Source organism: Mobula birostris, chromosome 11, assembly GCF_030028105.1.
Source record: "Mobula birostris isolate sMobBir1 chromosome 11, sMobBir1.hap1, whole genome shotgun sequence".
NCBI lineage: Eukaryota > Metazoa > Chordata > Chondrichthyes > Myliobatiformes > Myliobatidae > Mobula > Mobula birostris.
Genome location: NC_092380.1, coordinates 25,554,183 through 25,580,268, shown reverse-complemented (window position 1 = coordinate 25,580,268; position 26,086 = coordinate 25,554,183). Strand labels below are relative to the sequence as shown.

Here is a 26,086-nt window from a genome sequence, read left to right as displayed (position 1 = left end):
ATATATATTTTGGTAACAAATTTACTTCGAACTTCGAACTTTGAACCTTGAACCTAAATTTGAATGTTTCTTTAGCAACTTAGTCCAAGAGTCTGGCAGAGTTGTAGAGAGAGACAGCACAGGACTTGTCATCTCACATTCTCAATTTTTATTGCATATTTATTTGTTATGATGATTATTCAAAGGATCAAAAAAAAGGTTCAAAGGTTCATTTATTATCAAAGTACATAGCTCTGAAATTCTTCTCCAGATAGCCACGAAACCAAGAAAGAAAAGAACAGCAGCACGATCATTAACCCCCAAATCCCTCTCCCGGCACAAAAAAAAGAATCAAAAATAAAACAGGCATGTTGACCCCCAAATCCCCCTCAATCCCACACACAAAAAAATTAGAAAGATCAGGTGAAAAACACAGAATATAAAAAACTAAAAGACTGAAAAAAAGTCCACAGTCCAAGTCCGTATTCAAAACGCAGAAAACCTAGGTAACGTTCTCCGGGCCCAGATGCAGGCCTTTCTCTCTCCACAGAGTGAACCCACCATCGATCAAAAGGCAGTCTCCCCCTACTGTAGCAGAGTGATCCCTCCAGCGATCAAAAGGGAATCTCCTCTCTCCACAGCAGAGCAATCCCATTAGCAATCAAAAATCACTCCCCCCTTGTCTGTAGCAGAGTGATCCCTCCCACCAGTGATCAAAAAGCAAGCAGTTGGCGCATACCTTCCGCATTCGCCTTGAATATTATTATTATATTAATTTGTATTTGTATAGTTTGTTGCCTTTTTCACTTGGTTTATTGTCTGTTCTGCGGGTCTTTCACTGATTCTAATTTGTGTTTTGGATTTACAGTGTATGCCTGCAAGAAAACGAATCTCAGGGTTCTATATGGTGACATATATGTACTTCGATAATAAATTTACTTTGAATTTTTGAACTTAGTTATAAGAAGGATGTGGAAGCTTTAGAGAGGGTGCAGAGGAGATTTAGCAGTATGCTGGCTGGATTAGAGAACATGGCTTATGACGATAGTCTGAGTGAGCTTTTCTCTTTGGAGAGAAGAAGGATGAGAGATAACTTGATAGAGGCATACAAGACATAGATCGAGTGGACAGCCAGAGACTTTTCCCCAGGGTGGAAATCGCTAATAAGAGGGTACATAATTTTAAGGTGATTGGAGGGAAGTATCTGGAAGAAGGGGATGTTTATTTACACCGAACCTGAAGATTTGAAAGCTGGTGATGATCACAAGGCCAGAATTAGGAGGGATCTGGGAGGGTTGTATGGTTGAAGGAAATTATAGAGATAGGACGGCACAAAGGCAAGGAGTGTTTAGAGTTAGACCATAAGATCGTAAGACATAGGAGCAGAATTAGGCCATTTGATCCATTGAGTCTTCTCCACCATTCAATCATGGTTGATTATTATCCCTCTGTGTTGGCACGTGGCCAAATGGTTAAGGCGTTCGTCTAGTGATTTGAAGGTCGCTAGTTCGAGCCTTGGCTGAGGCAGCGTGTGTGTCCTTTGCTCTGCGACGACACCAGTGCGAAGCTGTATGGGTCCTAATGCCCTTCCCTTGGACAACATCGGTGGTGTGGAGGGGGTAGACTTGCAGCATGGGCAACTGCTGGTCTTCCATGCAACCTTGCCCAGGCCTGCGCCCTGGAAACCTTCCAAGGCACAAATCCATGGTCTCATGAGACTAACGGATGCCTATATGTACTATATTATCCCTCTCAACCACCTTCTCCCAATTGGCTTCATTAATCACAGCAGAGTTGGTTCATAACGTTCCATTTGGGATGACCTTGTCACTGTTATGAGCTCTGTTTCTAGTCTTCTTTCCATCCCATACATCTATCATCTTAACATCACTGACCTGGACTGGCTTATACTGGAGCTGAACATGACAACTCTCATCTTCGTTATCAAATCCAGCTGTGGCTTCATGTCTTCCTGCACCTACACCACACCCTTCCACAATCTATCAAACCCAGGAGTACAGAGCAAGCTTGGAATCATCACTTGGGTTTCCATGACAATTGTTGACAGGGAGCTGGAGCATAAATATTTTAGAAAAAATTTAAAATGCAAAAGCTAAACAGAGCAACCTACACACAAAATGCTGGATGAACGTAGCAAGTCATAGAGTCAAAGAATACATTCATAGAACACCACAGCACAGAAACAGGCCATTCAGCCCATCTAGTATGTGGCAAACCATTAATCGGAGGGGTATGGAGAGCTATGGTCCAGGTGCGGGTCAATGGGACTAGGCTGATTAATGTTGAAATCACCCCCACATCCATCACTGATGCTGGCAGCTCATTCCCCATACTCTGAGTGAAGACATTCCCCATCATGTTCCCCTTAAGCATTTCAACTTTCAACCTTAACACCATGACCTCTAGTCTCATCCAACCTCAGTGAACAAAGCATTTACTCTATCTAGACCCCTCACCATTTTGTATACCTCCGTCAAATCGCCCCTCAATCTTCTATTTCCCAGGAAGAAAGTCCTAATATATTCATTTTCTTCCTATAACTCAGGTCCTTATACTGGCAACATCGTTGTGAATTATCTCTGCACTCTTTCAATCTTACTTACATCTGTCCTGTAGGTAGGTGACTAAAACTGCACACGGTACTTCGAATTAGGCCTCAGCAAAGTCTGAAACAATTTCAACGTAACATTCCAACTCCTGTACTCAATATATTCATTTATGAAGGCCAATGTGCCAGAAGCTTTATGACCCTATCTACCTGTGACGCCACTTTCAAGGAATTATGGGTCTGTATTCGCAGATCCCTCTGTTCCACCGCACTCCTCTGTGCCCTACTGCTCACCATGTAAGACCTACCCTGGTTGGTTCTACGAAGTACAACACCTCTCATTTGTCTGCATTAAATTCCATCTGTCATTTAAACATTTATTTTTATTTTTATTTTTATTTATTACAAACAAACAAAAAAACAGCACATCCACAAAAACCACAACCATAACAAAATCAAATTAAATATTGAGCCGCAAAAGGGAGAAAAATATAAAGGCAAAAGTAAACGTACACAGCAGAGGTCCACCGCACCAAAAAACCTCAGTCCTCACCCCGTGAGAAAGTCCAATACAGGGCCCCAAATCCTTTCAAAGATGTCCCCTCTGTCCTCATTACATAGTTCTCAGTCTCTCCAAATGTGAAATAGTTGCCAGTTCTCTCAGCCACAGATCGTACGTAGGCACAGAGTCCATTTTCCACATTTGCAAGATTAACTTCTTAGCAATCACCATTCCAAATAATACAGCCATTTTTTCATACATTAGCTGAAGATAGGGAACTTGTTGCTCCAAAGATGGCTATGAGTGGGTTTGGTTCCCACTGCTTCCCAAAAGCCTCAGAGAAACAGTGAAAAATACTTTTCTAGTATGCATAAAGCTTACAACATGACCAGAATGAATGTGACAAGTTACTGTTCACAGATTTACATCTATTACAAACTGGTGAAACATCAGGGTGGAAACTGTGCAACTTCTCTTTTGAATAATGGAGTCTATGTATGTTTTAAACTGTATATGTCAGTGTCTGACGTTGACTGAACAATCATATATACTCTCTAGACACTCATCCCAGACCTCCTCTGTCAGTTCTACACCCAATTCATCCACCCATGCCTGTTTAAAACCTGCAGTATTCACCTGAGCTCCATTATGTAGGATCTGATAAAAATCGGATACCACACTTCGAATAACAGGATCAAATTTATTTATTGCCTCCAGGGACTCATGTTTGTCTAAAACTTCGAAGTTAGGTATATATTTCCTAACATAATCTCGAATTTGTAAATATCTGAAAAAACTAGTTGCAAGGATATTGTAAACTGCTTGTAACTGCGCAAATGAGGCAAAGTTTCCATTAATATATAGGTCACCTACACTACAGATGCCTCTCTGTTTCCAGGTAGAAAAAACAGTATCATCCAGGTCAGGCAAAAAGGAATAATTGTCACAAATCGGAGAGTCAATGTAAGCTTTTGGGGCCTTAATGTGTAGATGAACCTGCTTCCAAATTCTTATAGTACTGCCAGCCACGAAGCTGTTACTAAAATGTGACTTATTAACTACAGTGGGGCTCTTAAGGGGAGCTGGTAAGGAAGTCTCCTTACATAGCATTCGCTCTATGAGTAACCATGCTGGGCACGAGTCTGAGGTAGAGGGTGGGCCTTAGTTCCACCATGCAAGAATGGATAGGTGCACAGCCTAGTAATACATTTTAACATTTAGTAGGGCAAAACCACCTGCTTCCTTGAGCTTTGACAAGTGTTTTTTAGTAATTCCAATGGCTTTATAATTCCAAATGAAGGATATAATAATTGAATCCAATTGCTTAAAATATGACAGAGGAATAAAACATGGAATTGACTGGAAAAGATGAAGAAATCGCGGCAGTACAATCATCTTGATTGCGTTAACCCTCCCCACCAAAGAAATTGGAATGGTTTTCCAAAAGTCAATATTGGTTTTAACCTGCTCAACTTTGCTTTGCCAATTCACTTGCAAAGGGTTATCTGGGTTTTTTGTAATAGTCACACCAAGAAAGGAAAAATTATCATAAGTTATTTTAAAGGGAATGGACTGTAAATACGTTCATCTGCCATTTTTCAGCCCATTTTTCCAGCTGGTCCAGATCATGTTGCAAGCCTTGGTAGTCTTACTTGCTGTCCACTACATCCCCAATCTTGGTTGTATCTGCACATTTGCTGATCCAGTTTATCATATTATCATCCAGATTGTTGATATAGATGACAAACAACAACAGACCCAGCACCCATCCCTGCGGCACTCCACTAGTCACAGGCCTCCAGTCAGAGAGGCAACCATCTACCATCAATCTCTGGATTTTTCTACGAAGCCAATGTCTAATTCAATTTACTACCTCATCTTGCCGAGCGACTGAACCTTCTTGACCAACCTCCTGTTCGGGACCCTGTCAAGGGCCTTGCTAACGTCCATGTAGACAACATCCACTGCCTTGCCTTCATCACTTTACTTGGTAATGTCCTCAACAAAATCAGGCAGCATCTATGGAGGGTGATGAACAGTCAATGTTTTGGTCTGGGTCCCTCATCAGTACTAGAAAGGAAGGGCAGAGCCAGAATAAGAAGATTTAGGGAGGGGATCGGGTACAAGCTGGCAGGTGATGGGTGAGACCGGGTGAGGGTGAGGGAAGGTGAGCAGCTGGGGGAAGGGGTATGAAGTAAGAAGCTGGGAGGTGATAGGTGGAAGAGGTAAAGGGGTGAAAAAGGAAGAATCTGGTAGGAGTGGAGGGTGGATCATTGAAGAAAGGGAAGAAGAAGAGGAACTGGGGGGAGGGATAGGCAGGTGAGGAGGGGAGAAGGAATAGGAAGGGACCAGAATGGGCAATGGAAAAAGAGAGAAAGGGACAGGGAAAACATTTCCAGAAGATAGAGAAATTGCTGCTCCTGCCGGCAGGTTGAAGGCTACCCAGATGGGATATGAAGTGCCGCTCCTCTAACCTGAGTGTGTTGAAATGGAAACAGGAAGTCAAATTGAAATGGGTGGTCACTGAGAGATCCTGCCTTTGGTGGTGGGCAGAGCAAAAGTGTTTCATGAAGCGGTCCCCAGTCTTTATCAGGTCTCACCGATGTAGAGGAAACTGCACCGGGAGCACCAGATAAGGTCGAAGGGAACCAGCTTCTGCCTTCATTTTATGCTTTACATACATTTGGCTTACTGGCTGTCATTTTGGACAAGCAACTTTTGTTTCCTTTTCCTCTCCCCCCCTCTGGAGCCAATGACTCTGGACTCACTCGCCCGAAGTCTCTCACCGCCCAGCTGCTGACTTACGCGAAGAAATCTTGGCCGAGCTGATCAGCAGAATGGGAGTGTGAAGTCTGGGAGGTTGCAACTGTCAGCGCATCATGGACAAGTGCTCCTCTTGTCCAGCTACCCTTCAACTGAACACTAAGTTTCAGCAGCTGCTTCACCATTTAGATACCCCAAGACTTGTTCTTTTGCACTTTGATCTCTTTACAATTATAAACTTTCTGAGCTGACTGCGGGGTTAGCTTCCTGTGTTACATTTACCAGAACTGCCCAAGCAATATTGCACAAACACTCACTGTTTAAAATGCTATTCTCTGCAATGAACAATACAACTTTCCACATTGTACTCTGTCTGTAACCTTCACACCGAGTCACTTACTCGCTCCAGATCATGTACATTCTCTTCACAATTAATTTCAATCTATCTTTGCATTGTCAACAAATGTGGGTGCATTACAAATTGTACACTTGACAGTTACGCCATTAATAATATAAATGTAGATTATCTGAAGGGACAATACTGCTCCATATGACTCCATTAGCACAGACCACTGTGACTGCTGTGAAGTGGCTTGGGGAATCTTACCTTGAATTGAGTGCAAGGCAATCTGGAGATTATTGAATGTTGCACAGTTTGATAACCTACCCCCCTATCAACCATTCACGGGTTGTTGTTGAAATTGCTCTTTCTCACCTGAGCACGAGGAGCTGGGGCGCAATAGGAAAACCTCTTACCTGTTGGCAGCAAATTTCTGTGCAATGTAGCCGCCTGGGATCTGCGTAACGATATACCCCCAGAAGAAGGATCCGTGAATCATTCCCACCGTCTCTGGGTCCCAGTTAAATGTGGCTTCCTGCAGAGAAAAGGGAGAGGGATTCAGCGCCCTTTCCCTTCGTTCAATGTGACAGGTGTGGCTTGGTTCCCCTATGCCGTGGCACAAGCTGTGAGTTTGTGGCCTGCTTACTGATACCGAAACGTCTGGCAGGACTGAGGGACTGCAGTTGTGGCAGTGGGTACGATGTTCACCCGGACCTTATCTGCGCTCTCAGATGGTGCAGGTGATCCAGAATCCTACCTGAAAGGTCTCTTCTCGGTGTCCTGACCATCATTTCATTGTTCCATCAAAACCAACATTAATTACACCACTGTGCAAAAGTCTTAAGCACCTGTAAAACAAATTCTGTAAAGCAAAGATGCTTTCAAAAATTATTGATTGAAAAGTTTCTAGCTTTCAAAAATATTACTGTAAAAAGCAGTAAACAGTTCTGTATTGAAACAGTTTTGGAAATCAATTTTCTGTACAATTTCTAAAGCTTTAAAAATTAATTTACAACCTAATAAATTGACAGTTTTGTTCAGTATAATCCCTCAATATATTCATGGTATTTCTATATCAGACCAACATGTAATTGCGTTTGTTACGTTATTAGCCAGAAGAGCTATTTTATTAAAATGGAAAGATGCCTCTGCTCCCACTTTGATACAATGGTTCTCTCAGGTGGTGTTATGTCTTAGTTTGGAGAAAATCAGAAGTTGAACTTTTGATCTTCGATTTGACTTTGAGAAAAGGTGGGGTTCTTTTGCCCGCTACTATCATTTGATTTGAGTTAATTAAGATGGTTCCCTTCTGAATCTTGTTTAAATGGTTTTGAGTTGGCGGGTTGATGTTTTTCTTTTATGGAAGCTTGTGTGGCGTATAGCTCCGGGGTTGTGCTCCCAATGGTTTTTTTTCTTTTTTTTTCTGTTAGTAGGGTTTTTTTTTGTTTTAGTTAGTAGGGGTTCTTTTTTCCAAAAAAAAATAGTTTTAACATTTTATTTTTTCTTCTTATTATTGATATATTATTTAGCTTTCTCAATCAGTTATTTGATAATTTTATTCTCATTGTACATATTGACATGTTGACTTGATTAATGTACAAACGTCTGTATTTTTTTTGGTTGATTTTCAATAATAATTAATAAAAAAGATTTAAAAATGAATGAATAAAAAGCAGTAAACAGTAAAAAATGAAATCAAATCAACATTTGGTGTGACCACACTTTGCCTTTGAAACTGCATCAACTCTCTTAGGTACATTGTTGTGCAGTTTTATAAGAAAATTGGCTGGTAGATTAATTCCAAGCATCTTGGAGAACTTGCCACAGTCCTTCTGCAAACACCGGCTGTCTTGCGTGTTTCAGTCTCTCCAGGTAACCCCAGACATTCTTGATGTTGAGACCATACCATCAGAAGCCATATCAAAAATCTAGGCTGTCTAAGACTTTTGCACTGTAAATCGGAATTCTTCAAAACCATTTGTGACATCCTGATCACAAACAAGAGAAAATCTGCAGATGCTGGAAATCCAAGCAGCACACACAAAATGCTGGAGGAACTCAGTAGGCTGGGCTGCATCTATGGAAAAGCGTACAGTCAACGTTTCAAGAAACATTACAGGAAATGTTGATTGTGCATCTTTCCCATAGGTACTGCCTGACCTGCTGATTTCCTCCAGCATTTTATGTGGGACATCCTGATGTGATCATCAGTATTGATAAGAGGGATTGGTTAGTTAGGCAGGTTGACTAAGGTCCTGGTGAGACCCCACCTGGTGTATTGTGTGCATCTTTGGTCACCAAATTTGAGGAAGGACATTCTTGCTATGGAAGGAGTGCAGCGCAGGTTCACTGGATTAATTTCAGGGATGGCAGGAATGTCATATGCTGAAAGATTGGAGCGACTGGGCTTGTATACACTGGAATTTAGAAGGATGAGAGGGGATCTGATTGAAACATATAAGATTATTACGGGATTGGACACGCTTGAGGCAAGAAACGTGTTCCCGATGTTGGGGGAGTCCAGAACCAGATGCCACAGTTTAAGAATAAGGGGTAGGCAATTTAGAACGGAGTTGAGGAAAAACTTTTTCACACAGAGGGTTGTGGATCTGTGGAATGTTCTGCCTCAGAAGGCAGTGGAGGCCAATTCTCTGGATTCTTTCAAGAAAGAGTTAGATAGAGCTCTTAATGATGGCGGAGTCAAGGGATATGGGGAGAAGGCAGGAACAGGGTACCGATTGTGGATGATCAGCCATAATCACAGTGAATGGCGGTGCTGGCTCGAAGGGCTGAATGGCCTACTCCTGCACCTAATATCTATTCTCTATTGACACACTGACCTTTGACCAGTAGGGCTGTGATGGAAATATTTGGACTGACAAAGGGACTATACAGGGGTTTACCACTACCTACACTTCCTTCTCATCACAGTTCAAAATATCTTTCCGATTGCCCAAGGTAATATCCCTGATTCTAGAATCCCCAGTCCTTCAGGAACCACTGTCTTGACATTTGACCTGTCAATCTGTCTCAGAATTTTATGTCTCTGAGATAATCTCTCATTCATTTGGAGTAGTGAAACTTCTGGATCTCTCTAACCTGCAGGATATAGGAGGCTCAATCCTGGGGTGCTTAAAGAGGAGGCAGAAACATTTTTGAAAGATTGTGGAATTGAGGGTTGTGGGGAACTGGCACAGGAGAAGAGGGAAGGCTCGGGGCAGATTAGCCGTGGTTGTATTGAATGGGGGGAGGTAAGGAGTAGGTTTGAGGACTCTTGGTCCTGTTTTATTCACCCAGAGGCCACTTTATTAGGTACACCTGTGCACCTGCTCATTAATGCAAATATCATATGAGCAAATCATGTGGCTGTGACCCAACGCATAAAAACATTCAGACATGGTCAAGGGGTTTAGTTGTTGTTCAGACCAAACATCAGAATGAGGAAAAAATGTGATCTCAGTGGCTTTGACTGTTGGTGCCAGATGGGGTGGTTTGAGTATCTCAGAAACTGCTGATCTCCTGGGATTTTCATGCACAACAGTCTGCAGAGATTACAAGTCCCTTTTAAACTTTTCCCCCCTCACCGTGACCTTTGGAGGGTGGAAGGAGAGAGGCAGGGGTGACTTCTTGTCAGAATGTGAATCAAGATTTAAGATTCAAGATTCAAGATTGTTTACTGTCATTCTTTACTACAAGAGTGTAAAGGTCAGAACAAAATGATTACTACTCTGGATCCACTACAGCATAAAAAGATATAATAAGCATAACACCTACAACAAATATAAATATAAAAGCAATTCTATAAAACACAATAATATATATATATACACAAGATTGGTTTCTATACATAAACTGATTATAGGTATACAAAGTGATGCCAGCTGCAGGAGTATCTGTACATAAGGTGACTGACAGGAAATGATAAAGTCACAAAGTGACTCTTGGCAAGAGAAACTCTTCTAGGTATCAGCAGGATATATGGAAACACAGCAGGACAGTGACTGCATCTGTGTAAGTATGAGGTGCGGAGTGTAAGTGTAACGTGGCCGTGCTTAGGAGGGATGAAGAGTGCTGAGGGGCTTTGGGGACGAGTGGCTGACGGCTTGGGGGGTGGTGGTAGTGCCGGCATTCTCCTCACCTCCATGACCAGCTTCCCGTCCCTGTAGACCGTTTTGTTGTTGACCATGCTGACGATGGCCACCCCCAGGTTACAGCGAATCCCGAACGAGATGCAGAATCCCAGGCCGCTCATGATGGCGATGATGTAACGCTTGGGCAGCCCGAAGCAGGTGCAGTCCCAGAGAGGCTTCTGCTTCTCGTCCACCCCGACTGCGCGGCCCTCCTCCGTCAGCTCGATGGTCTCGCCGACATTCTGACGCTTCTCCAGGATCCTGTGTGAATGGGCATGTGAGAAAACAAGGGATTAATGACCGGAGAAAGGCTGAGTTTAACAGCTCTGCTCCCCCAGCCAATGAGGAGATGGCTGTGTAAGTCCCCTACCAATCAAATCTGGCGACTGCAATTTAATTTGCATATTTCTATCTGCCTCTCACTGACCTTTTAGAACATAGCACAGTACTGCAACAATACAGGCCCTTCGGACCACAATGTTGTACCGACCTTTTAGATTAGATTAGGTTAGATTATGAGGACACGCAGTCCTCTTTTATTGTCATTTAGTAATGCATGCATTAAGAAATGATACGAAGTTTTTCCAGAATGATATCACAGAAACACATGACAAACTGACTTAAAAACTAACAAAACCATATAATTATAACATATAGTTACAACAGTGCAAAGCAATACCATAATTTGATAAGAACAAACCATAGCACGGTAAAAGTCTCAAAGTCCCTCGAAAGTCCCATTATCTCACGCAGATGGTAAACCTCCAGCGCCGCCAACTTGCCGCTGCAGCATCCTGGAAGCATCCGACCGCAGTCCGACTCCGAGTCCGTCCGAAAACTCCGAGCCTCCGACCAGCTTTCCGACACCGAGCACCGAGCACCACCTCTGCCGAGCGCTTCAACCCCGGCCCCAGCAACAGGCAATAGGCAAAGCCGAGGATTTGGGGCCTTCCCCTCCGGAGATTCTCGATCACGCAGTAGCAGCGGCAGCAAAGCGGGCATTTCAGAAGTTTCTCCAGGTGTTCCTCCGTGCTTCTCACGGCTGTCTCCATCAAATCCGGATTCGGAACGGCTGAGCATGCTGTGTCACGCTGCCATCTTCTCCTCTTTAATCCATCCTAAAATCAACCTAATCCTTCCCTCCTATATAACCCTCCATTTCTCCATTATCTGTGTGCCCACCTAAGGGCATCTTAAATATCCCTAATGTATCTGCTTCTACCACCAGCCCTGGTAGGGTGTTCCACTCATCCCCAACCTCTGTGTAAAAATCTTAATTTTGACAGCCCCCCCACCTCATTTCCTCCCAAAACCTTGTACAAGCAATTTTCACCCTGTGGAAGCCTCTGGCTGTCCACTTGATCTGCAGCATGCCTTTTATCATCTTATAAGCCTTTTTCAAGTCACCCCTCAAAACTTTCTGGAGCTATTTCTTGGTTATACCAGGCAGTTCCTGCCATAAGTTCCAGTCGTTCTGATCTGTGGGTCAACTGACTTTGCATGCTATAGGGGTGATGGTTTGAAGAAGGTCAGTCACTTGGCCACCACTCCCAAGATTAAAGGTTGACACAGCATTGTCAATAGGCACACCGTTAAGCAGGGTGTGGGGATTACACAGGGTCTGAAACCAGTAATAATCAATCCTTGGGAAAAGATATCTTCTCGCTTCCGTGGAGTGATGGGTCTGAACACCAATTTGTTTTCCACTCTCGGGCCTTGTCGCTTTAATCTGGCTTGAAGTCTGGTCCAGTGATGGCTGACCCTCGTCTTCAAGGGGCTGTACCTGCACTCCTGAGAGTCAAGTTTGTTGAATCCCTCACGAGGTTGTAAAATTGCAAGATTGCTAGCTGATATAGGTGGTTCAAAAGTACACCTTTTATTCTGAAGGGTTGCGGCTTGCTGTGATCATAGCTCAGAAGAAGTATATCTAGCAGTTTTGTGAGCTGCCCGCAGAATGTCGCCGTATGTCGCCAGCACCATCCCGGGAAGCATTTGGATAGGGACATGGAGGGTAGACCTTGGAGGGATATGGCCTGAATGCAGGAAATTGGGACTGGTTTGGTGGGCATCATGGTTGGCATGGACTAGATGGGTCCAAGAGCCTGTGTCTGTGCTGTAATGCTCTAGGACCTAAGATAACAAGCAATGTGTTTTGAAGAGGGATACAGAGTCAGAGATGAAGCAGGTTTGTGGGCAGGGAGAGGTTGTAGCACTAAGACCTTGCATGGCACATCGACCCAGGACTGACTTCACATCACTTTAAATGGCCATTTGATCAAACTGGTCAACACTTCACACAAGCCTTGTCTCACCCTTTTTGTTTCACCCTACAGCACATGTTCTGTTCTAAAAAAATGTAATACAAACTTATGAATAGATCAGTGCCCATTTCACTCACTGAGTTCCACACTCTGTGGATGAAGAGTCTCCTGACTTCCTTCTGAGTGATTACTTTTGGTAACTGACTGTCAGTCCATCCTTCCCCTTCTTGTGTTCACCTTGTCCTTGAAAACATGTTGATTCTCTATTCAAACCCTGGATCAACGTGTTAGACTTCTGGATTCAGAACTGGCTTGCCACAGAAGGCAGGGGGTGGGAGTACTTAGAGCATTCTGTATTCTGCCTGGAGGTCGGTGACCAGTGGTGTTCCATGGGGATCTGTTCTGGAACCCCTGCTCTTTGTGATTTTTATAAATGAACGGATGAGGAAGTGGAGTGAGTTTGTGAGTCTGCACGTGACACAAAGGCTGGCGGTGCTGTGGGTAGCGTAGAAAGCATTATAGGTTACAACAGAACATTGACAAGATGCAAGCTTGGCCAGGAAGTGGCAGATGGAGTTCAATCCAAGGAAGAGTGAAGTGAATCACTTTGCAAGGTCAAATCTGAAGGCAGATTACAGGGTTAAAGGCAAAATTCTTAACAGTGTGGAGAAACAGAGGGATCTTGGGGTCCACGTTCTAAGATCCCTCAAAGTTTCTGTGCAAGTTGATAGGGTGATTAAGAAAGTGTACAGTTTATTGGTCTTCATTAGTCAGGGAATTGAGTTCAAGAGACATGAGGTAATGTTGCAGCTCTAAAAAAACTCTGGTTAGATGACATTCAGGTTCAGTTCTGGTCGCTACATTGGAAGGATGTGGAAGATTTAGAGAGGGTGCAGAAAAGATTTATCAGGATGCAGACTGAATTACAGAACATGTCTTATGAGGACAGGTTGATTGAGCTAGGTATTTTCTCTTTGGAGTGAAGGAGGATGAGAGGTGACTTGATAGAGATGTATAAAATAAGAGGCATTGATAGAGTGGATATCCAGAGACTTGCTCTTAGAGCAGAAATGGCTAGTACTTGGGGGCATAATTTTAAGGTGATTGGAGGAGAGCTTAGAGGGGATGGCAGAGGTAAGTTTTTTTACACAGAGTGGTGAGTGCCAGGGGTGACAGTACAGGCAGGTACATTAAGGGCATTAAGAAATTCTTAGATAGGCACATGGATGATAGAAAGATGGAGGGCTATGTGGGAGGGAAGGGTTTGATTGATCTTAGAGTAGGTCAAAAGGTCAGCATAATGCAATGGGCCAAAGGTCCTGTACTATGCTGTAGTGTTCTATGTTCTATTTTTGGACACCATCGGGTCGTATCAAACTTTGCAACCTGTAAAACCGAGCACACTGAATTTCCCAAAGCTGCAGAAAATAATAGATATATTCAATGCGTCATCAATGTCACGACGATGAGTGATTTTAGCATCGGACAAGATTAATCTCCCAGCAGGTTTTATTTATGAGAGGAATAATCAATCTCGATAAACACAAGTCCACTTTGCAAAGACACACCGCACAGTAATCGGGATTAAAGATGGATCAAGGCTTCAGCAAAACTGAAGATAAAAATAGCAACCTGCTAAATACTGATGGCGTAGTCTGTCTAATCGTTGAGATAGGAGCCTGGATACATTACACAAAGAGCACGCAGTCTGGTTGCTAACTGATCTGTCCATCGACAAATGTCCTTCCTAACAATTTGCTCAGTCCTGGAGAGTTGAAGCCAACACTCAACCTCACACAAAGTGGGTGGGTAACACCCAGCAGAGTGTCTGTGTAGTAAGTGTGAGAGGGAAGACTTCTGCCTGCTGGTATTTTCTGTGACATTCAGGAATCTGTAAGGATGGGGCAGGGTTAATTAAAAAAAAAGAGGCTATTGACTATAAAATCGTTTGGCTCCCTGCTGACTATTAACACAGCCACACCTCAATATACGTGCCTAGCCCACTGCTCTGCTCTCTCTACACTCGTGACTGTGTGGCTGGGCACGGCTCAATCAGCATCTATAAATTCTGCAATGACGGCACTGTCGTTGGCAGAATCTCAGACGATGGGAAGGAGGAGTACAGGAACAAGATAGAGCAGCTGGTTAGGTGTTACCACATCGACCTTGTACTCAACTTTGGCAAAGGATGTAGGGCCTGAAGACCTACTTTCAACATTTTAAGAACAGTTTCTTTTTCTTTGCCATCAGATTTCTGAACAGTCCGTGAACCCATGAATACTAACACACTTTGCTGCTTTTATAATACTTATTTTTGTAACTTATAGTAATCTTTTATGTCTTGCGCTGAACTGTTGCCACAAAACAACACATTTATGTCAGAGGGAGTGAACAGGAATGGGGTGATCCACTGTGGTGTGATTTTCACTGAGGATTGTCACTTTGTTGTGGTGGAGAGGCTTGTGGGCGCCTAAGATTCCCAGAGCAATGCTGTCTGGAGTTTAGCTGTTTGGTGCTTAGTTCCTGATGGGGTAGCCCATGGCAGTAACGTCAAGAAGGAGGTTCTAGACAAAGAGCGATCCAACCAAGACCTCAGCGGTGGAGTTGGTGGGAGATGATGACACATCACAACGGCAGTGAAGGGGACAGAAAGCCGCAGCAGTCATCTTGTATTCCATGTCACTAGACCCCGACACCAATCTGGCATGGACCACATGGTGGCTGCCTATGCATCGATCTCCCCACATTAAATAAAGGCATGCACAGCTGTCCTCCATGAAGAGCATAACTCGATCGATTTGAGTGACTGCACTACGATCAGACAGTGCAAGGAAACGAGAGGTTGGTGATCTCATTGTGGTTTAACAGTGGAGGTGAACAGGAAGGGTTTGTTGTGGTGTAGTTTCTGTAGTGGGGGTGAGCAGGAGAAGGCTTGGCTCCTTGGACTACAGCACAACTAATATCCATCCAAATTGGTGATTGGGGAAAATAGTTTAATTTTGTTACCATTAATTGTTTCTAAGCACGTCTATAATCTATAGATCATGTTTCAAACCAATTTACTAATTTAGTCTAATTTACTCCAACCAATCAAGAAAGAGAAACCCAAGAGATTTTGCAAATGCTGAAAATCTTGAACAACGCACACAAGGTGCTACAAGAACACAGCAAGTCAGAGAGCAGCTACAGATTTGACATTTTGAGCCAAGATCCTTCATCAGGTCCTGATGAAACTTGTCAGCTCGAAGTGATGTCTGTTTATTCCTCTCCATTGATGCTGCCTGACCTGCTGAGTTTATCCAGAAGCCTGCCTGTGTTGTAGCTTAACGAATCTACTTCTCAATATTGTACGAAGGGAACAGTCCAAAGTAGGACACTGACCACATGCCAATTCAGAAAAATAATATGACCTCAATTACAGTACATGAGTTAAACTGTGAAATGAGTACTCCAAGTCATAGACTGTCGAAAAATACATCAGGAAGGAGTTACAGGAGCCTTGGATCCCACACCTCCAGGTTTAGGAACAGTTATTATCCTTTAACCATCAAGCTCCTGAACTGACATGGATAACTTCACTTACTTCAAAACCTAACATTCTACTAATTACAGACTCACTTTCAAGGACTCTACAACTTATGTTCTCAGTATTATTTATTTTTCATTTGGACACTTGGTCCTCGTTTGCACATTGGCTGTTTGTCAGTCTTTGTTTATGTATAACTTTTCATAAGTTCTGTCGTAGTTCTTTATTTTCCAGTGAATCCCTGCAAGAAATGAATCTCAAGGTAGTGTATGGTAAGATATATGCACTTTGATAGTAAATTTGAATTTGACTTTGACTAAACGTCACTGGGCCTAACTCCCATTTAAGCAACTGTGCGAGAGCTCACTCAAGGCAAAGCCTGCAGTGCATCAGGAGGCACGGCCATTTACAGTGGCCATTTAATGCGTCAAATCAAATCAGTGAGGATGTACTGGGGGCAGCCCACAAGTGTTGCCAGGTTTCCGGCAGCGACGTGGCGCGCCCACAACTTACCGACCCCAACCCGTACATCTCTGGGATGTGGGAGGAAGCCGACGTGGTCACAGGGCGGGCAAAGACATTCCACACAGAGGTCAGAGGCTGGGATTGAATCCGGTTCATTGGATCTGGGGGTGGGGACGGCCTCATGGCTGTGTCACCCCTGAGCAGCTCTTACATCCAGAAACAGCATCGGGAGGACGTGGGCATCCTGCCTGCTGCGATATCTGCAAAGTGTTAGGGTCAACCCGTGGCAAGGCAGTGGAGAGCTCAAAGCCCTAGAGCCAAACTGCACAGCAACTCATCCATCGAGTCGGTGCTGACCGTCGAGGACCCATTTTACATTAATCCCAAGCCGACCGTGACGTATACGTGAGAGAAGACAGGTCCTGGAATCTGGCACGACACACAATCTGCTGGAAAAACTCAGCTGGTCGAGCAACGTCTGTGTGGGGAGAGGAATTCTTGACACTCGCTGTGGACTCCGAGGTCAGACACCACAAGGAAGTTCATACTTGCAGGAAAACTTGTACAGTGAGGACAATGCACCCTAGTTGCAGAACCAGCATCACGGCAGACATGAGCAAGTGGGCTTGATAGATAGAACTTGCCAGCAGTCCTTGGTTGGTGAGGCAGCCTAGTTCCCTCTTACACCTCCTGACGCACAATGACTAAACCCTCACTGTGTCAACCAGCTGTCTGAGAGATGTCACCATGACCTTGAGAGAGATCCGTGACGACTGTGGATGAATCACTGGTGAATAATTCCAGGATGGATACAGGAGCCGTTCACACACTTTTTTTCTGACAAATTTCCCTTCAGAAATTAGTCAGATACCTGAACGAACACATCAGTTTTGACACTAGAGCAGAATACCATTTAATCCCCCCTACATTCCCCTCAATCCCTCCCCAGCATCCAGGACACCTCCAAGGAGCGATGCCACAAAAAGGCGGCATTCATCATTAAGGACTCCCATCACCTAGGACAGGCCCTGGTCTCATGGTTACCATCGGGGAGGAGGCACAGAGCCTGAGGCACACACTCAACAATTCAGGAACAGCTTCTTCCCCTCTGCCGTCAATGGACACTGAACCCATGAACATTACCTCACTACTTTTTTTTCCTCTTTTTTTCCCCAAAGGTCTTTTTAATTGCTTGGGTATACCCAATATATACAGTATATTGACCAAGTCATTGGGTATGTTTAAAGCAGAGGTTGGAAAGTTCTTGATTTGACAAAGGTTACAGGGAGAAGGAAAGTGAATGGGGTTGAGAGCGACAATAAATCAGCCATTTTGGAGCCGATTCGGTAGACTGAATGGCCTGATCTTGCTCCTACGTCGTGTGATCTTCAGTGCAAACTCCCAGCTCAAATCCTGTGAAGAGAGTCACTCAAGGAAGCCCCCGTGAGACTGTTGGATTCAGAGATCGATCTCCTTGCTGATTGCTCCACCTCCACCCGGTACCCTGGTGTCTACTGTCACCAGCAAAATTCAGAGCCTCTGTTCATAATAAGCTTGGAGCATTTTGAAATTGGCAGCCTACTTTTCCAAACACAGGCAGCCTGAGATGGTATGGTTGCATAGGGAATCTACACTCCGGTTAAGAACAAGGATGTTGGAAGAGCAGGGTGGGATTTTGCGGTGGAGGGCCAACTACACACAATGGCCACCTTATTTGGCTCTTCCTGTACCTAATAAAATGGCCACTGTGTGTGTTGTCATGGGCTTCTGCTGCTGCAGCTCACCCACTTCAAGGTTCAAGATATTGTGCATTGAGAGACGCTCGTCTGCACAACACTGATGTAACGCGTGGCTATTTGAGTTACTGTCGCCTTCCTGTCAGCTTGTCATCCGACCTCTGTCATAACAAGGTGCTTTTGCCCACAAAACTGTTGCTCACTGGATGTCTTTGGTTTCCACACCATTCTCTGTAAACCCTGAAGAATGTCATGAAAATCCCAGGAGATCAGCAGTTTCTGAGGTACTCAAATCACCCCATTTGGCACCAACAATTGTTTCACAAAGTCACTCAGATCACTTTCTTCCACATTCTGATGTTTGGTCGGAATAACAACTGAGCCTCTTGACCATGTCTGCATGCTTTCATTCATTGAGTTGCTGCCACTTGATTGGCACATTAAATAGACTTGATTGGCCAAATGGACTAATTCTGCTCCTACAGTACTGGGCAAAGGCCTTAGGCACATATATAGTATATAGCTAAGGTTTACACAGCACTGTAGTAATTTTATGTATAGCATGTAATGGTGCTGCTGCAAAAAAAATTCATGACATGATGATAAACCTCATTCTGATATGGGTCTCTATCATGGACTGAGTGGGAAGGGAGCAGGGAGGGCAGAATCATGGTTGGGAAAAGGGGAAGGGAGAGGAGAATCATGGTTGGGAAAAGGGGAAGGGAGGGCGGAATCATGGTTGGGAAAAGGGGAAGGGAGAGGGGAATCATGGTTGGGAAAAGGGGAAGGGAGAGGGGAATCATGGTTGGGAAAAGGGGAAGGGAGAGGGGAATCATGGTTGGGAAAAGGGGAAGGGAGAGAGGGGAGGGAATGGGAAGAGCACCTGAAAGACATTCTGTAATGATCAACTCCACCATTCTTTCATGGCTAGGGAGGGGCTTGGAGGGATATGAGCCCAATGCAGGAATTTGGGACTAGCATTGTTGACATGGTTGCTGGGCAGAATGGCCTGAATCCATCTGTATCGCTCTATGACAGTATTTATCTGAGCCCTACAGGTGTATCTGATCAGGCCGTATTAGTGTTTTGTGTCTCTGTCTCCCTGCAACTCTTTCATTCCCACCAACTCTCCTTGGGTTCTCTGCCTCTTAGCTACATCAAGGGTAACTTTCATCTGGAACAGCAAAGAAGCAGAACTAACTGCGGCACCACAGGACCACTGATTTAGCAGTGATCTGTAAAATGGTTTTTGCTGAATTAGCGGATTGTGAGAGAGAATCTGTGGTCTTATACAGAAAGGAAAGACAATGTTCTGACACGCACTAATTGTTCATGTGCGTCGGTAACTAACCGGATCAGAGACTCCCCAGCACAATGAAAGGTTACACTCCCCTGGTAGAGATCAGTCAGGGGCAAGAAGACTATAAGTCCCAAAACCAAATTCCAGTACCTTCGTATAGTGAAGGACTGCTTTGTCCAGCACCTTCACTCCATCTACTGGAAAAGGCAGGACATCCTGTGGACCAGGCATTTCACTTCAACCTCCCTTTCCCATTTCAATATGTTTGGTCCATGGCCTTTTCTACAGTCTTGAAGAGGCCATAGTTGGAGTAGCAACACCCCATATTCTGTCTGAATACCCTCCAAACTGATAGCATGAATACTGATTTCTCTAACTTCTGATAACTTCTCGTAATTTCATCCCTCTCCTCCTTTCCCCTTATTGGTTCTTCTCCCATCCTTCTCTTCCCCCCACATGCCCATCACTCCCCTCTGGTTCCCCTTGTCCTTCTCTTTCTCCCATGGTCCTTTGTACTCTCCTATCAGATCCCTTCTTCCTCAGCCTTTACCTCTTCCACCTATCACCTCCCAGCTTCTTGCTTCATCCCACCTGCTTTCCATGTCACTTGGTCTCATTTATCACCTGACAGCTTCTAGTCCTCCTTCTTCCCCCCCCCCCCGCCCCCCCGCCGCCTTCTCAATCTGGCTTTTGTCCCCTTCTTTTCCAATCCTAATGAAGGCTCTTGGCCTGAAATGTTGAGTGTTTATTCTTTCCTGCTCTGCTGAGTTCCACAAGTCCCAGAAAAGCTAAAATCAAGGGTAACTACCCAGAAATGTTAACAACATGGATACTGTCTGACCTGCTGTGCATTTGCTGAGTACTCATAGCGTTTTCAGCTTTTGTCTCAGATTTGCTGCATCTGCAGGAGTTGCATTTCAATGAGACAGGTGTCCTAGACTTGAAAAATTATTGCTATATTCAATAAAGCTGCATCAAAATGAGCTAACAGCTCTTTCTGTAGGAGGCTAGAAACAGAGTGATATTATCATAGTGTCACAGTGTCTGCTGGCAAATGACTGAATCCAGGTACAGAGGAATGACAGACTCCCATGTAGAGACAGAAACAAAAGTTTATACATAGGGATTCCAACAGAATATTGATGGTTTGAGCAAATGGCACTGCGAGACAAATCACTCTGAACACAAGGACCCCACGGTAGGCACTAATTGGGAGTCCACCTTAAATAATCACAGTATGCTGAAACCCCACACCAGTCTAAATAAACTTGGCAAGATTAAACAGAAAGTTGAAGGTTCCAGTTAAGACAACAATTAGTAAGTACAGGTGCTCTAGAAACCTTGGAGACCAACAGCCAATGGCTGGCCAGATGGGCCACCGGGCTCATAACAAATAGAAAGATAGGGTATGGAAACAAACCCTCAGCCCAGCAAGTCTCTACCAACCACCAATACAAATTATCCCATTTTTTAAGCTCTCACCATTCTCATTATTCCCCTCCTGATTCTGCCACGTGCCTGCACGTGGGAGCAAGTTACAGCGGCCAATTAACCAACCGAGCTGCACATCTCTGATATGTGGGAGGAAACTGGGTAACCTGGAGGAAGTCCACACAGCCACAGAGAGAAGGTACAAACAGATAGGATTAAACCTGGGTCTCCCATGCCGTGAGACTGTGGCTCTACCCACTGCCCAATTCAGCAAATGATCCATCAACCACTCCCACCCTTGAGCAGAAGTTAGAGTTGGACAACGAATAAGGTCCTCATCAGCAATTCACATATAGGACCATAAGACTTTAAGACATTGGAGCAGAATTAGGCCACTTGACCCTTCGAGTCAGTTCTACCATTCTCTCATGGCTAATTTATTTTCTCTCTCAGCTCCAATTCTCCTCTTTCTCCCTGTAACCTTTGACCCCTTATAAATTAATAACCAATCAACCTCTGCGTTAAACATACCCAATGACTTGGCCTCCACAGCCATCTGTGGCAATGAACTCCACAGATTCCCCACCCTCTGGCTAAAGAAATTTCTCCTAATCTCCGTTCTTAAAGGACATCCTTGTATTCTGAGGCTGTGTCCTCTGGCCTTAGGCTCTCCCACTGAAGGAACCAGCCTTCCCTGCCCATTCTGTCCAGGCCTTTCAATATTTGGTATGTTTTCAAAAGCTGACAGGGGTCAAAAAGCATAGTTATAGAGAAACTATACACTCATGCAGAACAGAGGTAGAGAGACTATAGGAGAGAAGCTACACTGGTGCAGGGCTTCCTTGGGTATCTAAACCTCTCCACAGAATAAGAATAACCTGCTCTGTACATTAGTATCACAGCTGAGAAGACTCATAAATCAGATTCCACTTTTCTGCATCATAAGTGTGACTGACTTTGAAGTATATTAGTCACTTGTCATCGTCACTAGGCTGAAATATTTAACACTGTCTAAAATTAGCATGGCTGGCCCATTACAGGCAGTAGCGCTTCATCATACATCCTCTCAAAACCAGTTGGTGATGGCTAGAAAAAGGTTTTGACGCAATCTTGAACGGATAAAAGTAAGAATATTGATAACATCTGTGGGCCAACACAGAAGAAAAATGGGGAGTTTACACTTCGAGCAGAATAGGCTACACATTGGCAAAGAGCAGTAATAGACCATTCCCGGGAAAGAAAGGGTTAACTATGAAGAGCGTTTGATGGTTCTGGACTTATATTCACTGGAGCTTAGAAGAATAAGGGACACCTCATGAAGACTATTGAATATTGAAAGGCGGAGATAGAATGGACATTGAGAAGATGTTTCCTATAGTGGGTGAGTCTAGGATCAGAGGGGGTAGCCTCAGAATAGAAAGATGTCCCTTTAACTTCCAAAAAGTTCAAAGTTCAAAGTAAATTTATGACCAAAGTACTAACATGGCACCATATACAAACCTAAGATTTGCTTTCTTGTGGGCATACGCAGTAATTCTAAAAGCTATTATAGAATTATTGGAAGATCACACTCAAGAAGGCAGACAGCCAGTGTGCAAAGGAAAACAAACTGTGCAATACAAAATAAACAAACAAACAATTAAATAAGTAAGCAATAAATATCGAGAATATGAGATGAAGAGTCCTTGAAGGTGAGCCCACTGGTTGTGGAAACATATCAATGTCGGGGTTAGTGAAGTTGAGTGAAGTTATCGCCTTTGGTTCAAGAGCCTAGTGGTTGAGGGGTAGTAGCTGTTCTGGAACCTGGTGGTTTGAGTCCTGAGGCTCCTGTACTTTCTTCCTGATGGCAGGAATGAGAAGAGAGCATGTCCTGGGTGACGAGGGACCCTGACGATGGATGCTGCTTTCCTTTGACAGCGTTTCATGTAGATGTGCTCAATGGTAGGGAGGACTTTACCCGTGATGGACTGGGCTGTATCCACTGCATTTTGTAGGATTTTCCGTTCAAGGGCATTGGTGTTCCCATACCATGCTGTGATGCGGCCAGTCAATAGGTTTATTTGGTGAGCACACATCTATAGAAGCTTATCATTGTCATTGTGAATCTTAAACTCTTAAGGAAGTAGAGGCACAGCTATGCTTTCTTCATAATTACAATTCTGTGCTGGGCCCAGGACAGGTCCTCAGACATGGTAACACTGAGAAATTCAAAGTTGCTGACCCCCTCCACCTCTGTTCTGCCAGGAACCTCTGGTTTCCTTCTCCTGAAGTCAGTACTCAGCTCCTTGCTCTTGCTGACATTGAGTGAGAGGTTGTTGTTATGGCACCACTCTGCGAGATTCTCAATCTCCCTCCTATATGCTGATTTGACACCACCTTTGATTCGGCCAATGACAATGGTGCCATCAGCAAACTTAAATATGGTGTTGGATCTGTACTTGGCCACACAGTCATAAGTAATAAGAACGGAGATGAGGTAGTGAATCTGTGGAATTGATTACCACAGACAGCTGTGGAGGCCGAGCATTGATTATATTTAAAGCGGAGATATTTATGTTCTTGATTAGTAAGGGTGTCAAAGGTTATGGGGTGAAGACAGGAGAATGGGGTTGAGAGGGAAAATAAATCAGCCATGATGGAATGGCAGAACAGGGTCAATGGGCTGAATGGCCTCATTCTGCTTCTATGTCTTATGGTCTAATGGCCCTTATAATTTTCATGGTGCATTGGCTTAGGAAAGCTGACAGTATTGTCAAGGATTCCTGCTACCCTGGCCATTCCATTTCCCCTGTCCTACCTACTGGCAGGAGATACAGAACAACACACACAAAATGCTGGAGGAACTCAGCAGGTCATGGAAATGAACAAACTGTCAACGTTTCGAGCCAACATCCTTCTTCATGACTGGAAAGGAAAGGGGAAGTTGCCAAAATAAAAAGCTGGGGGGGGGGGGCGGTGGGAGAGGGAAAGTAGGATAGCCAGAAGGTGATAAGTGAAGCCAGGTGGTAGGAAAGTTAAAGGGCTGGAGATGGAGGGATTTGATAGGAGAGGGGAGTGGACCATAGTAGAAAAGGAAAGAGGAGGGGCACCAGCGGGAGGTGAAAGGCAGGTGAGAAGAGGTAAGAAGACAGAGTTGAAAATAGAAGAAGAGAGGAAGGGGTGGTAATCTTGAAAGCTCAGACAATTAGACTCCTGATCCAGTCACCTTGCTCACATCGTCTTCTTGGTGGTGCTACCATGTTCTCAGATGCTTTATCCTACCACCCGTTAACGTTTCTTTTTGCACTATGTCAGACTGCATGACAACCTTTGCACTGCTCTCTGTTTATTTGGTGAGTTCCATGCAAATAAGGAACTTCATTGCTCCCTGGTGTATATGACAATATTCCAATCCAATTTAATATCTCAATTCAACAAAAGATTACATTATCATTAATGTTCAAGTCATATCATAGTAAGAGAGAGCACTGCAGGGTATCCATGACCACACAGAAGAAAACTGATCTACACTAAAACAGCTATAGGTGATTCTAAACTCCAATGCAAGACAATCCCACTTTGATAAAAAGAAATTAATGTGTCCTTAGGCCAATAATGGTTCACAAAATTGGGATGGGATGTATCCTTTTGTTGGTTTTGCTGTAGAGATTATTGGCAGAATCTCAGATGGTGAAAAAGAGGGGTTGAGGTGCCACATGAACAACCTTGCACTCAATGTCAGCAAGACCAAGGAATTGATTGTGGACTTCAGCAAGGGGAGGTTGTGAGAATGTATACTGGTCCTCAGTGAGGGGTCAACAGTGGAAAGGGTGAGCATCTTCAAGTTCCTGGCTGTCAACATCTCTGAGGATCTATCCTGGGTCCAACACATTGAGGTAATAATGATAAATGGCATGCCAGTGGATATACTTCTGCAGGAGTCTGAGGAGATTTGGTACATCACCAAAGACTGTATGGTGGAGACCTATCTGAAAGGTTGCATCACAGCCTGATATGTCATCTCCAATGCACGGGATGACAAGAGGCTACAAATGGTTGTAGACACATCCATCTCCATTACGAGCTCAACTCTTCCCATCATGAAGGAAACCTTCAAAAGGCAGAGACTCTTGAAGGTGGTATCCATCATTAAAGACCTTCACCATCCAGGAAATGCCCTCATCTTATTACCTCCGTCAAGGAGGAGGTATAGGAGCCTGAATGCCCACAGACAACAATTTAGAAACAGCTTCTTCACCTCTACCATCAGAATTCCAAATGCCCCCTGATCCCATGAATCCTATCTTGTTATTCCTTTTAAAAGACAATTTATTTTTGTAATTCATAGATTTGTAATTTGCAATTTATAGATGTTTATGTCTTTGCAATGTACTGCTGCAAAACAACTAATTTCACACCATCTGTGATAATAAACCTGTTTCTGATCTGATTTTAATCTGTGCTCTTTTGCAACAGACATACTTTGCATCTGAAACGAGTTCCATCGATTTAATTAACTCTGTTAAATAAGGACCCGCAAGCTCAAATTTAAATAAAGTTGATGAAATGGGTGTTGGAAAAAATGAGTGAAGCTGGATTTATCAATTAGTGTTAAAGACCAAATTAAAAAGGAAAGAAGTAATCCATAACTCACAACAGGTACTCCAGCATTTAGAAGTAAATTGTTCCTAGCATGTGAACATCTGTGGCTAACTGAAGACTTTAGGGATAATGTAAGATTAAAAAGAGTTAGATTGGGAATTGGAAAACAGCGAAGGACATACAGAGATTGATAAATGGGGAGAATATAGAGTATAAAAGTAAGCTAACAAGAAATACAAAGAAGAGATTGTACAAGTCATGGCAACTTCATCTGGTACCTCCTGTATCTAATGAAGTGATCACTGAGTATATGTTTGTGCTCTTCTGCTGCTGTAGCCCATCCACTTCAAGGTTCAATGTGTTGTGTCTTCAAAGATACTCTTCTGCACACTACTGTTGTAACGTGTGGTTATTTGAGTTACTGTCACCTTCCTGTCAGCTTGAACCAGTCTGGTCAGTCTCCTCTGATATCTCTCATCAACAATGTGTTTTCGCCCATAGAA

General features: G+C 43.8%; 1 protein-coding gene across 1 annotated transcript in view; it reads right to left on the bottom strand.

The window, feature by feature from the left end:
* Positions 1 to 26,086, bottom strand: part of LOC140204644 (vesicular glutamate transporter 1-like) — a 122,975-nt gene that overhangs the window by 41,370 nt on the left and 55,519 nt on the right. The window contains 2 exon segments of the mRNA XM_072271341.1: positions 6,570 to 6,688; positions 10,292 to 10,544. Coding sequence (XP_072127442.1) covers positions 6,570 to 6,688; positions 10,292 to 10,544 — 372 coding nt within the window.